General features: G+C 42.2%; 1 protein-coding gene across 14 annotated transcripts in view; it reads left to right on the top strand.

Annotated features, from left to right (window-relative positions):
• Nucleotides 1–402: 402 nt before the first annotated feature.
• mycbp2 (MYC binding protein 2) overlaps nucleotides 403–12,521 on the top strand; it is a 230,805-nt gene continuing 218,686 nt past the window's right edge. For 13 of the 14 annotated variants that reach the window (XM_085998516.1, XM_085998525.1, XM_085998512.1 and 10 more), the window contains exon 1: nucleotides 403–1,089. In XM_085998516.1, coding sequence (XP_085854642.1) covers nucleotides 764–1,089 — 326 coding nt within the window. In that variant the 5' untranslated portion in view covers nucleotides 403–763. The remainder of the gene's footprint in view (nucleotides 1,090–12,521) is intronic. The other variant, XM_085998523.1, reaches the window with a different exon arrangement.

The following is a 12,521-nucleotide window of genomic DNA, read 5'->3' as shown; positions in this document are numbered from 1 at the left end:
CAATATCTCGGTGGACACTTCAGTGCAGTACTGAGGGAGTTCCACACTGACGGAGGTGCCATCTTTTAGACCAGACGTTAGCCTGAGGCGCTGTCTGGTCTCGCAGATGAACCCATGACACTATTTCGAAGAAGAGCAGCTGAACTAACATTACTAAAAACAGATTATCTGGTCACTGCAGTTTGCTGTGCGCAAATTGGCTTCCTGCATTACAACAGTGAGTCCACTTCAAAAAGTACTTCATTGGTAAAGTGCTTTGGGACGTCCAGAAAGGCGCTGAATAAGTGCAAGTCTCAGTGCAGCTTGTGGTGTGTTGCAGTGCTAGCCCCCACCCCCCTGGCTCCTCCTAGCGGGCTGGGAGGAGCGCGCCGGTCCTCCCAGGCTTGTCAACGTATCCCGGCGCGCAGTGCGTTCCCCGTCAGAACGGCCCGTTCAAGATGGCGGCGTCGCCGGGTCAGAGTCTGAGCAGCGGCCAGACAGGCAGCTGAGCACCGAAACTTTCTACCCCTCCCCAAAACCCACCCTCTGCAAGCCCAGCCGGCGTGTCTCGTTCGTTCATAGCGGCAGGAAGAGGAGGATGTGGAGAGGCGGGCCGGCGATTTGAGAGTGAGAGCCCCCGGGGCTGTCGAGCGGCCGCCGCCGGCCTCCTGTCACCGATCGACCGCGCTCTCTTGTCTTTTCGGCCGGCTTGAGAAGCCGCTTCCCTCTCTTCCCATCCCCCTGATCTCTCTTTCCCCCCCCTATTGCCCCCTGCCCCCGGAGGATGATGTGTTCGGCTCCCTCTCCTCCTGCTCCCGGGGCCGGTGGTGGCGGCGGCGGCGGCGGCGCCGGGCCTGGCCAGGCCGGCTTCTTCTCATGCACCGACTACCCGGCCGCCGTCTCACTTTACACCGACTCGCTGCTCTTCCTGCCGCCTGGTTCGGCGGCGGATGCCCGGGCTGCTGCTGCCGCCACTGCTGCTGTTCCAGCTGGAGGAGGAGGGATGGAGGCCGGGGCCGGGCGGGTCCAGCACCAGCTGCTGTCAGGGAAGCTGCTCGGGAACAAGTACCAGCAGCTCTTCGCCGCCGCCCTGGACACCCAGCACAGCAGGTAAAGCAGCCAGGGGGGGGGGGAGATTGTCAGTCTGGATACAAAGGGTGCAATCACACAATGAATAAACAGAAGGGGTGCAAGCACACAACAACCATCCGAACCCTGCAGACTTTAATGTCTTTAGGACGATTGCAACAAAGCTGAATGTGTGCACATTATAAACACATTAAAACAATTACAGATTATAGATACGAGCAGTTTGTAAATGCAAATACAACTTGCATTAGAGCCGCTGTGCAAGTCACAGTTTGCAACGTACTTGTACGAATTGATAGGCGTGCAGTGTTAAAACTCCGCCGTTTGGTCGCGGTTGTCAAGTTTTGGGGTGGATTTACACCATGAACGCGGGGTCGAGCTGTTTCTGTTTTAAAATCCTGTTCGATGTTTTGGGTTGTCAGCGGGGCCCAGGACAATGGTCAGATTGTTGGGTTGGCTGACAAAATGTAGGGTCTCTTTATTGTGTGATCGAGACAAGGGAAGTGAGTGAACGGCCTGAGAGGAGAACATGGGCTGGACTGGGGCACTCTGCACCTTCAGCCTGTGTGCCCAAGCCCGGCGTGACTTGACAGCTCTGGGCACGATTTGTTCTTGCAGAGAAATGTGAGGCGTTGTCTTGATGGGTGGGCGAGTGATGTCAAGTTTCCTCATTAACGTTGCACGCCCATGTTGTGGGTGGGAGGTTATGAAGAATGTCTAGCAAGAGGATTGTGATTTTTTTTGTTCTTTGCTGCGTTTTTTGCCTTGGCTCTGCACTGATGCTGGGGTTAGAGTTCCTGTTTCTCTCTCCTGAACGATTTCGTATGAAGGACAACAAATCTGTAGGTGGTAGCAACCCCAGAGAGACGAGTGGAAAGTGGTTCTGAGGGGGTTAAACATTGAGCCCAGGCCCTTCGCTGTCACTGTGTTTCAGGGTAAATGTGGGGTCGTGACCCACTGCACCTCTTAAAACAGAGCCGCGGATCTTAGTACCGACTGAACACTGACAGACATTTAAAAACACCAAATTCTGATCTGCTTTGGGGTCGGTCAGGACCATTTACAGTTTAAAATTTGGTTATGAATTTCTCTTTCTCTGACCCTACGGCTTCACTTTAACACACAATAGGCCGGATCAAGATTTCATAATGTTGTGAAATGGTGTTCACTTAATCACGTGCGTCGGTGAAAACGAAACCTATGGTGCATGACAATGAAACTGGCCTTTCATTTAATCTTTGACCGAATTAACAGCACATAGTATATCTTAGAAAATGTCATCAATACCGGGCAATTTAAATTTATATAATGCACTCGCTCTTGCAGTGACAGATTCTTTTTTATTTGCAATATGATGTAGTACGCAGCGTACGTGAATTACCTAATCCATTTGGACGGTGTAGGGTGGAGCTTTGTTTTTCTCCTATGATTCAACTGCAAATCAGCAGTAAACGCAACAGACGAGGAATGCCCAGAGCTCGCTGCACTGAGATAGTATTGTTTTAGTGAACAATAATAATGGGTGGAAACGCATTAGTGCCAAAACATTCTTTTTGTGGAGAGAAAGGGGGATTTATTGAGAGGTGGAAGGAATGAGTGCAGACTGCAGATTTGTAGGATTATAGCAGTATGTGGAGATATGCAGCTGACAAAAACATACAAGCACCTTCTTGCGAGGCGTTAATACTCGTGATAATCCTCAGTTTTATTAACACTACATCTTGTGCATTGGAAAATTTTCACCAATGTGGTGTGATGGTGCAAATTACAAAACTAAGTGGAGAGGAAGACAGGAACCCACAAAAGTGCGTTAGATTGTTAGAATGTGCAAATAACTACTGGCCACCTTTTAGGATGCTTTTATTATTATTATATATGTTTGAACTGCCAAGTGTAGAAACTCAGCATACGGCACCATGGTTATATTGGTTACATCACCTAATGGTTCGCAACCTTCTCAATATTCAACCCTTTTATATAAAACATTTTTTTGAACCTTGAATACTGGAGTGCGTCTGAAAAATTGAATTCCCGAAGCCTCCTTGTGAAATATAATTTTTATTTCCACGAATGAAGCCAGCTTAAATACCAAATGTAACTTTCACTTAGAAGCCGTGAACACTTTTGAGATTTGATGAAAATATTCCGGTCAATTTCGCAATGACATCATGTCCATGATACACTATGTTCCTCAGAAGATTAGCAATTCCTCGTTATTAATGTTGAAACCAGTTCATGGCACTCCATTATGAATCAGTTTGTTTGGCTGTCATTCGATTATGACATCCTTTCAGTGACTGCAGTGGATATTGACAACATGTGAACCTTTCTGTATTCCTGTTTACTGCTGCACGCACCTTATTCAGACTAAGCTATCAAAATGAGTCCTTTATGTATTATGTGCAAAGATACCAGTTTATTACATACAAGTAACATACAGATGAAGTGTTTTACAATGCAATGCATTGAGTTGTTGAGATGACACCATCTGTTTTGTGATACAACCTTGTAACACTCTAGATTGTTGTACATAATATATACAAGTGGAATCTGCAAAACAGGCTGATTCAGTTTTTGCAGCATCTGTTTTATTTCCCAATGATGGACAGAGTTCCCAAAATAGAATCCTGTGATTTGAGCTAATCTTTTAATTTCATTGATTAAAGTTATACACTGTACATAAAAGGTTGTAATACAAAGCATCTAGATGTTCTTTAATTTAACCATATTGTCCTATGACTTAATCTGGAAAACATTGTTACAGGTTTGCAATGAACTAATAAGGGTCACAGGCACATGTATAGTTAGGATAATTGTACACCCATACTGTGAGTTAATGAGCATATCCGACCTTGAGTCTGTCTTCTTTGCTATAAAGCTGCTTTAGAGCCCCTGGTGAGCAGGGGTCAATAACAGAATCTTGAGACAAGAAACCCTGAACATCTCATGTGTTCTGGATTTTGTTTTTTTACAAAAAACTGTCCTCAGAACACACACACTAGTAAACTAGATCCCAAAATGGGTGACACAAATGCATATCTACTGAATTGAGCCATAAGACAGCGTATTTATTGCATTTTGTAACTTTAAAATATTTTGAGTGCAATGGGTTAATGGTTGGAGATGACTTACTGCAAGTCAGCATGTTCCTATGTTCCTATTTGTTTGCCGTTAGTTTCAACGCTCCTGCAAAGATTGGTACAATCCATATAAAAACTGGTATAAGTTGATGGCCAATTCACAGTTGATGCAGGGAGCTTAGTAAATAAGCTAGCAACATTTTTGCAGTGAGCAAGAAAATATAAACTAAAATTAAGCACTTGATGTTTAATATATAGACCCAGTTTTCCTTGAATATCATAATACTGAGACTTCACTGCCCTTAATATGCAACTGTGCTTGAGGTGACATTTGTAATCTTGCAATACAGTGACGCGAAGTGATATGTGCATATATCTTGATATAAATGGCAATATAATGGTGATTCAATTTGATTCTTTTTGACATTGTAGTGTCTATTGAAGAAGCTTTACTCTGATGGAATACAACAACTTGTATTTATATAGCGCCTTTAATGTAGTAAAATGTCCCAAGGCGCTGCACAGGAGTATTAAAAGACAAAAAAATTTGACACCGAGCCACATAAGGAGAAATTAGGGCAGGTGACCAAAAGCTTGGTCAAAGAGGTAGGTTTTAAGGAGCGTCTTAAAGGAGGAAAGAGAGGTAGCGAGGCGGAGCGGTTTAGGCAGGGAATTCCAGAGCTTGGGGCCTACTGAATACTATTGTGGCTTTCATTTTTATAATTATGCAATAGAAAAGTATTGTAATCTGTGTACAAAACATCATGGACAAATGATAACCTGACCTTGTATGTGCTACAGGTACATAAGCTATAACTCTTGAAGTTTATTTTAATAGGTGTTATTCATGCGGTGCTAAGTAATAGGTAAAATCAGGCTAAAATTATTTTTATCAACTTTCGCTCAATAGGTTAATAACTTGTGGTTTTATATGCAAGTCTTCGAATAGTCCATCTTTCCAGAAACGTTGGATACCAGCGACCAAATGAACTGAAATCACTGAAATATAAATCGATCCACCAATACATTAAAAAATGTAGAGAATAGTTAATTTAAAATGCAAAATCTCTGAAGATATGGTTAATTTATAACTTAACGTTCATTTTTGGACAAAATCACATTCTCTTTTTTGAGGAACATCGAACTGAACATCGCACCAAGGATTCATCTATACTTAAAAATCTTAGTTAAGGTTCAGGCTTCACACCATTCAGATTAAGATGATATTTGAACTGTCAGCATTTGGGTGAGGGGGTGACTAATTTTAGGGCATGAATTAATGTGTTGCCTCATTTTTATCCTGCCTGTATGTAATTTGCATGATATACTACTAATTTGAGAGATTCCTGTGCCTGCTGGTTATTGGGGTGCCGTAGGGATTTTTAAAAACTTGATTTTGTGGTATTTCGTTATCCACAATATCTATTGCAGTAGATAATTGTTGATAAAGTACTTGTGGTCTTGGAGAGCAAGCTTGAGGGTCTGGTGACCAAGCTATATAGCGTGTGTTGATGTCACAAAGTAGTTTCCAATTTACTACAGGCTCCCATTAAAATTAGTTGAGATTGGGTAATTCTCTGTACTTGGAATACATTTTGTTTTAGTAAGAGCCTTAAAATTTTAGTGACATGTTATACAAATTTTGTTACACATTTTTAAAGAACTGTAAGGAGGGCCACAGACTTAGTGAATAAGTCAAATTTTGGGGATTCTATCCTGCAATTCTAGCCATTACTTTGCCTATAAGTTGAGTAACAAAGAATAACAGAAAATACATGAGGACAGAATGTTGCGGTAGGCTAGACACCTGCATTTCCCCTTCTAAGGGTCCGACATGAAATAAGGACAGGCTCAGTCAGTTCCCAGGACACATGGCTGGGCCAACAGCACAGCAAAAAACAATCTGGCACCAATTCACACTAAATTGGCAGTCTCTGACTGCAATCTGGTTGGTGTGGGAAGTGGAGAAGTTTCATGCTGCTGTGATGAAAGGTGTTCTTTTGAGAATGGAATGGAATGCTTGAAGCTGTCATTGGATTAATTATCGAGCATAACCTCCCCTTGAACACAAGAAATTGAAATACCTGTTTGGAAGGTCTGCTGCACGCGCATGGAACCATTTAATTTTTGTACAGTGGGCTTTTTCCCGAAATGGTTTAGGCTTTTGAAATGTCCTTTAACTTCTTTTGTAAGACCATTGATATTTCAATCTTAAAAACTGCAAATTTAAATAAAAATACTTCACTTAACAAACCATACATAAATATAGTCAAAGATTGAAATTTACTGTGTTCAATTTTTGTACTATGGCAGATATTTTGTATCTAACTCAGAAAATGGGATGGTTGTATATTCGGGACTGTGAATGCAGGAACTGCAACTGTGCTAGTGATTCCTCCACACGAAACACAATTAACACCTTAATAAGAAAGCAATGGTTAGCCCAGAATTCAAACATTAATTTGTAACTGCGTGAGATGTGACCAAGTTATCGGGTCTGTTGCTACTCCTAGGTGGGTTCTAATGCTGAGAGGTTCTGGGTTAAAACAGTAATAATGGGGTTTTAGAAATTGATTTTGCCATTGATTATTTAAGTTGCAGAACTCCATAGGATCATATTCACTAAAATTGTTGCTACTTCATTAAATGCAAATATGAACTTCATGTTGAATGAAATCAGGATGCTCAGATTATATTTTGTTGGACGGTGTTATCCTCTTATGAATTTGCGTGCCTCTGCAGGTGGTAGCCTGTTTTAATCATGCTCTCTTAGGTTGCTAAGAGGTGTACAAGAGTTGTCTGAGACTCTCCATTTGATATTTCTCTCCCACTATTTGGGATCCTGGTTTCTGCTCAGTCCTGTCTACAATAGAGTGGCTAAAACTAGAAACTGAATGGAGCGGCTAATCAAGCAACCGTCCAAGCTACCGAGTGTTGGCACTGCAGAGCGCTGTGCTGTGCTACTCGACCAGGCTACACCAGTTTATAGATTGTTACCCAGATACATATGCGGCCATTAGACCACTATGAAGGAGTTGTTGTAAAAAGAGATTAGTCTTTTTTTAATATTTAGATACGTTTGCTCCCTTTATATGACATTACTGAACTCCATGAGCCAGGGTCTCATTTGCAGTGTTGTGAAATGGACCTTCATATTTTGAAGAACTGGCCAGTGTGTTATTGCGTCTATTTCCAGGGTGTATCTACTTAGCAGTGAATATGGTAACACGGAATTCTAATATCTTTTACATTTGAGATTAAATAGCTTTACAGCATTCAGTATTATTTGAAAATTCAGTAGAATAGACTATCTACTCCCATTTAATTGCTATCAAGTGTACTCTGTATGGCCAGGTGATTGACATTGGAATCCGATTTCACAACAGTAAGCAATGGATAAAGTCATTGTTCCGAATTGCTTTTTGTGAAATTTAGTGCTTGTGTTATTACATGATAGAGGTTTGTTGATCCTATTGCTAGGTCATTATTAGCTACTGGTAGGATCATTATGCGATGAAACATGGATAATATTGCAATGAAACAAGAATCTTGTGTTTTTAAATGCATACTTTAAATTTGCAAACAACATTTTTTTTTTTTAAAAGTAGGAAATAATTGCGCTGAGGCACTCGAATGAGATGTTGAGCCACGAAGCCAAGGGTGTTGTAGCTTTAACCGGGACGACTGATGGTTTACCATCTTGCTTCTAACTGTAGTTAATATTGGGTTTATTATACTTTACACCAAACGAAAAACAGACTGCATGGATTGGAGATCCTGCACCTCTCAGTTCCTTAAGAGCAATCAGCATTGGGGATGTGATTCACAATTCAAGTGTACTCATTTTTAAGGCGTGATGGCTTATTCTTGATGTGGAAGTGTGTAATGCTTAAAATACAATGGGAAACCTTCCTTGATTTTATGCAGGATGCATGTTTGGATGGAGATTTTTTGTGTTGCTACCTACTAACATAGTTTCAGATTTTATTTTAAATAGTGTATTCTGTGTTTTTATATAATGTTGAATCCTGCCCAGTGCTCTGCGACATCAGTAGGTGATGAAACACATCATTGCAGTTTCACTGAGTTCACTCAGTTTTACTGAGAATTGAACTATATTATTAATATTCATTACAATTATGGTTCACGCCAATCAAATAATACAGTAGGTATGAACAAACTATAAGTTTAAGACACTGATTTATATATATTTTTTAACTATCCAGCATTAGAACCAGGTCTGTTTTACCGAAGTTTTAATGCTGTGGCTGTGTACATTTTGAAAGCTGTAGCCAGAGATCTATATAGTTTCATTTTTATTTTGGCAGACTTGTATTTCCCATTTGACATGATGCCAGAAAAGAAATAGTTAAAAATAAGGCTTTATAATTTATCAAAAGCCCACACTGCTGCAGGCCTTTTGATCGAAGCAGCAGTATTCCTGGTGATTCCCTGCTTGGGAAACAGAAGCGTGATGTGACATTTCTTTGAATATGCCAGCCGCTCTCCCCTCTCAGTCTAGCTGTATTATGTATGTATATTATCTCTGCCAGTTGGAAAAGGGTCAAACCAGGTTAGGTGTAGAGCAGTCTTGTGTGTTTCAGAGTTCTACTTGGAATTTTAGGAATGCCCATGTTTCTTCTGTAGAGCAACAACTTTTTAATATACATGTTGTAAAATTTATTATATTTCTTTTTGGTTTGAGAGTTCTCCTTTTACTGCACTGAGCTCCATTGACCACAGTAACATATTTTTGGTGTTCTGAGTTAGCCAATTAGTCAGGCTGCCAGTGAGGAAGTTAAAAACAGTACCCTGAATTGCAATGAGGAAAAATTGGCCAGCATTTCCACCTCTGACCACTTTCTAGTGATCCCCGTTAGTAGTAGTTTTGATATCCTGGGTAGAATAGAATTGAGCACTTCTGCAATAGATTACTAGAAGTGGGAAGCAGTGTCCACAGGCTCTGTTCTGGGACTGCTTCTACTCACTGTGTACATCAATGTAGGGCTAGAAGGATAGGTGTCCATATACTTATAGATGATACTAAAATAGGCACAGTAAATAGTTCTGAGGACCAAACGAAACTGCAAGGGAATAGTGATAAGACGGTGGCAGGGCAAAACCGTGGCCGATGGTCCGTTAATGTGAGGTGGCACAATTTGGTTAATAGTAATTATAGTTTAGTTTGAATGGGGGACTGCTGGGTGATGTGAAAGAGCAGAGGGATTTGGGGGTTCAGATTCACAAGACATTGAAAGCAGATCTCAAGTGGATTAGCCACAAAAATAGCTAATGGAACACTGGGTTTTATGGTGAGCAGTATAGAACATAAAAGTCGAGGTGTAATGATGGGAACCTTAGTAAGACCACAGTTGAAGTGTTGTGTGTAGCTTTGGGTTCTAGGCTATAGAAAGGATATTGAGGCAATAGAGAGGGTGCATTGTAGATTCATTAGGATACTGCCTGCTACGAGGAAATGCAAAGAAAAATTGGAGCTGTTTTCATTAGAACAAGGGAGATTCCAGGGTGATTTGATAGAGGTGTTGAAAATTATGTAGCGAATGGACAAATAAAATAGAAACTGACTGTTTCCGGTGGTTGAGGGATCTCGAATGAGAGGACATAGATATATGAGTAAATGTAAGAGATTTAGGATAGAGCAGGAGAAACTTTTTAGAGGGTTGTGAAGGTGTGGAATTTGCTACTGGATTGAAGCAGAGATCTTGGGGCCAATTTTAACCTAACCTGTGCCTATTGGGAAACTGATGGGATCGATTGCAACGCTGGTTTTACACCCAACCTGATTTTGCTCTCCATTGATGTCCGATCCCGTGGGTTCCCATCCGGCGAGTTAGGTTGAAATTACCCCCATGTCCGCATTTAAGGTTAGATAGGTGGTTAAAGGAAAGGGGGATAAAGGGTTATGGAAACTGGGTGGGCATGTGGGATTAACACTACTCGTGTGGAGGATGAGCACCAACATGTACTGGATGGTTTAAATGGCCTGTTTCCATGTTGTAATTTCTGTATACTTCTATGTATTAGTTGACGAGCCTGCTGACAGTTGCTACCTGGACGCCCATAATTAGTTGGCAAGCTCTAAAGGGCAGCACTGTGTAGAGCTTTTTTTTCTGTCTTGAGGAAGCACAGTTAAGAAGGAAACCTCTGGGCTCTACACGCTGCTTTATAGTCAACAAGGACAGAAGAATCCCAACCCATCATGGACCTACCTTGAACTCCTTTTATTCTGAAGGAAAATTTGAAGATGCCATGACTGTAGCTAATTCAGGAAGATTGGCTGGTGGCTGGGCAGTTCAAGGATGTGTACTTTCACACTGGAGTTGGAGAACCCCTCATCAAGCGCTTTGCCTGCTGCTAGAGCATGGTTCACCCCTGCAAGCTCACCGTGATTGCGTTGACCTTTAAATGATTGGTACCTACCTGTAGATCACTGGCTTATCATACTGTTTTGACTCCATACGGGCATCTTTTCAGTGGGTCTTGAGTTTGCTGGGAGACCGTTTTATTCATCAGTGGCGAAAATTTCCAACTGCTACTAATGCAGGGTCAATCGTTATGGGGTCCAGATAAGGCTAACCTCGTTCGACAACTGCTGCCTTCATGGTATTCTAAATATCAACTGGGACAATCACATTCCTGACCCCGAATTACTTGGTGAAGCTAAGTTGCCAAGCCCAATAACTTCTCTCAAAGTGATCATCTATATCGTTTGGAAGATGAACGTATTTCAAAGGAAATGCAGCAAATCCTTCTAGGCTGGAGTGTTTTCTAAGTTGCATACAGGAAACTCTCGATTTACCGGCCTAAATAACCAGAGATCTCTGTTAACCGGCAACATTCAGGAGTCGGTTCAGGTAAGTTTTACTTCATATTAGTGGCCGTTCCTGGACCTGTGGCCGTGTAATCGGGGTTCCTGCACTTGTTGTTAAGCAACAGGGACGCTTGGTCTGTGGCCGGGGTTCCTGCACTTGTTGCTAAGCAACAGGGAAGCCTGGATTTGTTGCTGTGTACGGAGCTCTCGTACCTTTTACTATACCTCTCTGTAATCCGGACTTTTTCATAAACCGGCACCACGCCCGTCCCGTCGGTGCCGGATTTAAAAAAAAGTTTCCTGTAGTTGGTTTCAAAAGAGACCCAATTATGTTTACATAAACGCTGAATAATGGCAGTGCTTCGTGATGGGTCAGATGGATAAGCAAGAACAAACTTGCATTAAGTTGGTGCTTTTCACTGCCTCAGGATGTATTGAAGTGCATCATAGCGAATGAAGTACTTTTTGATGTATAGTCACTGTACGTAGGAAAAGACAGTAGCCAATTTGCACGCAAAATTCCACTCACCAGTAAGATTAATGACTGCATAATCTGTTCCTTAGGGATGTTGGTTGAGATTAATATTGGCCAGGCTACCAAATAGTGCCATGGGATCGTTAATGTTCACCTGTGAGGGCAGGTGGTTTATTTTGTGTCCGTGTATAATAAGACACAGACTGCGGAGAACGGTACAACAGGTGTTTACTCAACGTGGCTCACTCTGGAACTGACTGTACAGATTACTACTCAGTGCTATATACAGGTGTGGTCACTGCCGGTACTACAGTATACATGAGCTGTAAAAAGTAGTTCCCCCCCCCCCCCCTTAAAGGTGTATACATTACAATTCCTCCCCTTTTAGATTAACAGTACCATAACACTCTTAACAATTAAATATCAAACTAATTACAATGAACACTTTTAACATGCAACATTAGCTGAAAATAGTCTATTTATATATTCAGTCTTTGGTGAGGCCTCCTGATCCTTTCCCGAGTGTCTTGCTCTTGGTGCGGAGGCGATTCTGGCCCCCTGTCGTCGGTTGGTTCATCAGCCTCCGATGCTACTGTTTCTGGGGTAGATGCGACCTGTACATCGGGCTCATCACCAGGTACGTATGGGCGAGGCATGGGGTTGACTTGTTCCTGTGACTAGGATCTGGTCAGCATGGCGTCTCACGATGCTCTCCCCAACGTCCACTGTGTACATTAGTGGCCCCTGCCGTGTGCATATCGTTCCTGGCTGCCATTTTTCTGTTCGGTAGTCGCGGGCCAAGACTGGTTGCCCTACATTGAAGCTCCTTGTTGGCTTCTCATGGATGTGCTGGAATTGCTTACTCTCAACATCTCTTCGTACGTTTCGTCTGAGCAAATCCAGGCGAGATCTTAACCTTCGGTTAAAGAACATCATGGCCGGGGCCTGGTTGGTGACTGCATGTGTCGCATTCCGGTAGGCGAACAGGAAATTGTCCACCTTGTGCTGCAGCGGAATGTTGTCATTGTACATAGCCTTTATTGCCTTCTTAAAGGTTTGTACGAAC

Source organism: Somniosus microcephalus, chromosome 10 (assembly GCF_052327205.1).
Source record: "Somniosus microcephalus isolate GS21.2 chromosome 10, FLI_Smic_1.0, whole genome shotgun sequence".
NCBI classification, from domain to species: Eukaryota; Metazoa; Chordata; class Chondrichthyes; order Squaliformes; family Somniosidae; genus Somniosus; species Somniosus microcephalus.
This window is presented reverse-complemented; position numbering and strand designations above follow the sequence as displayed.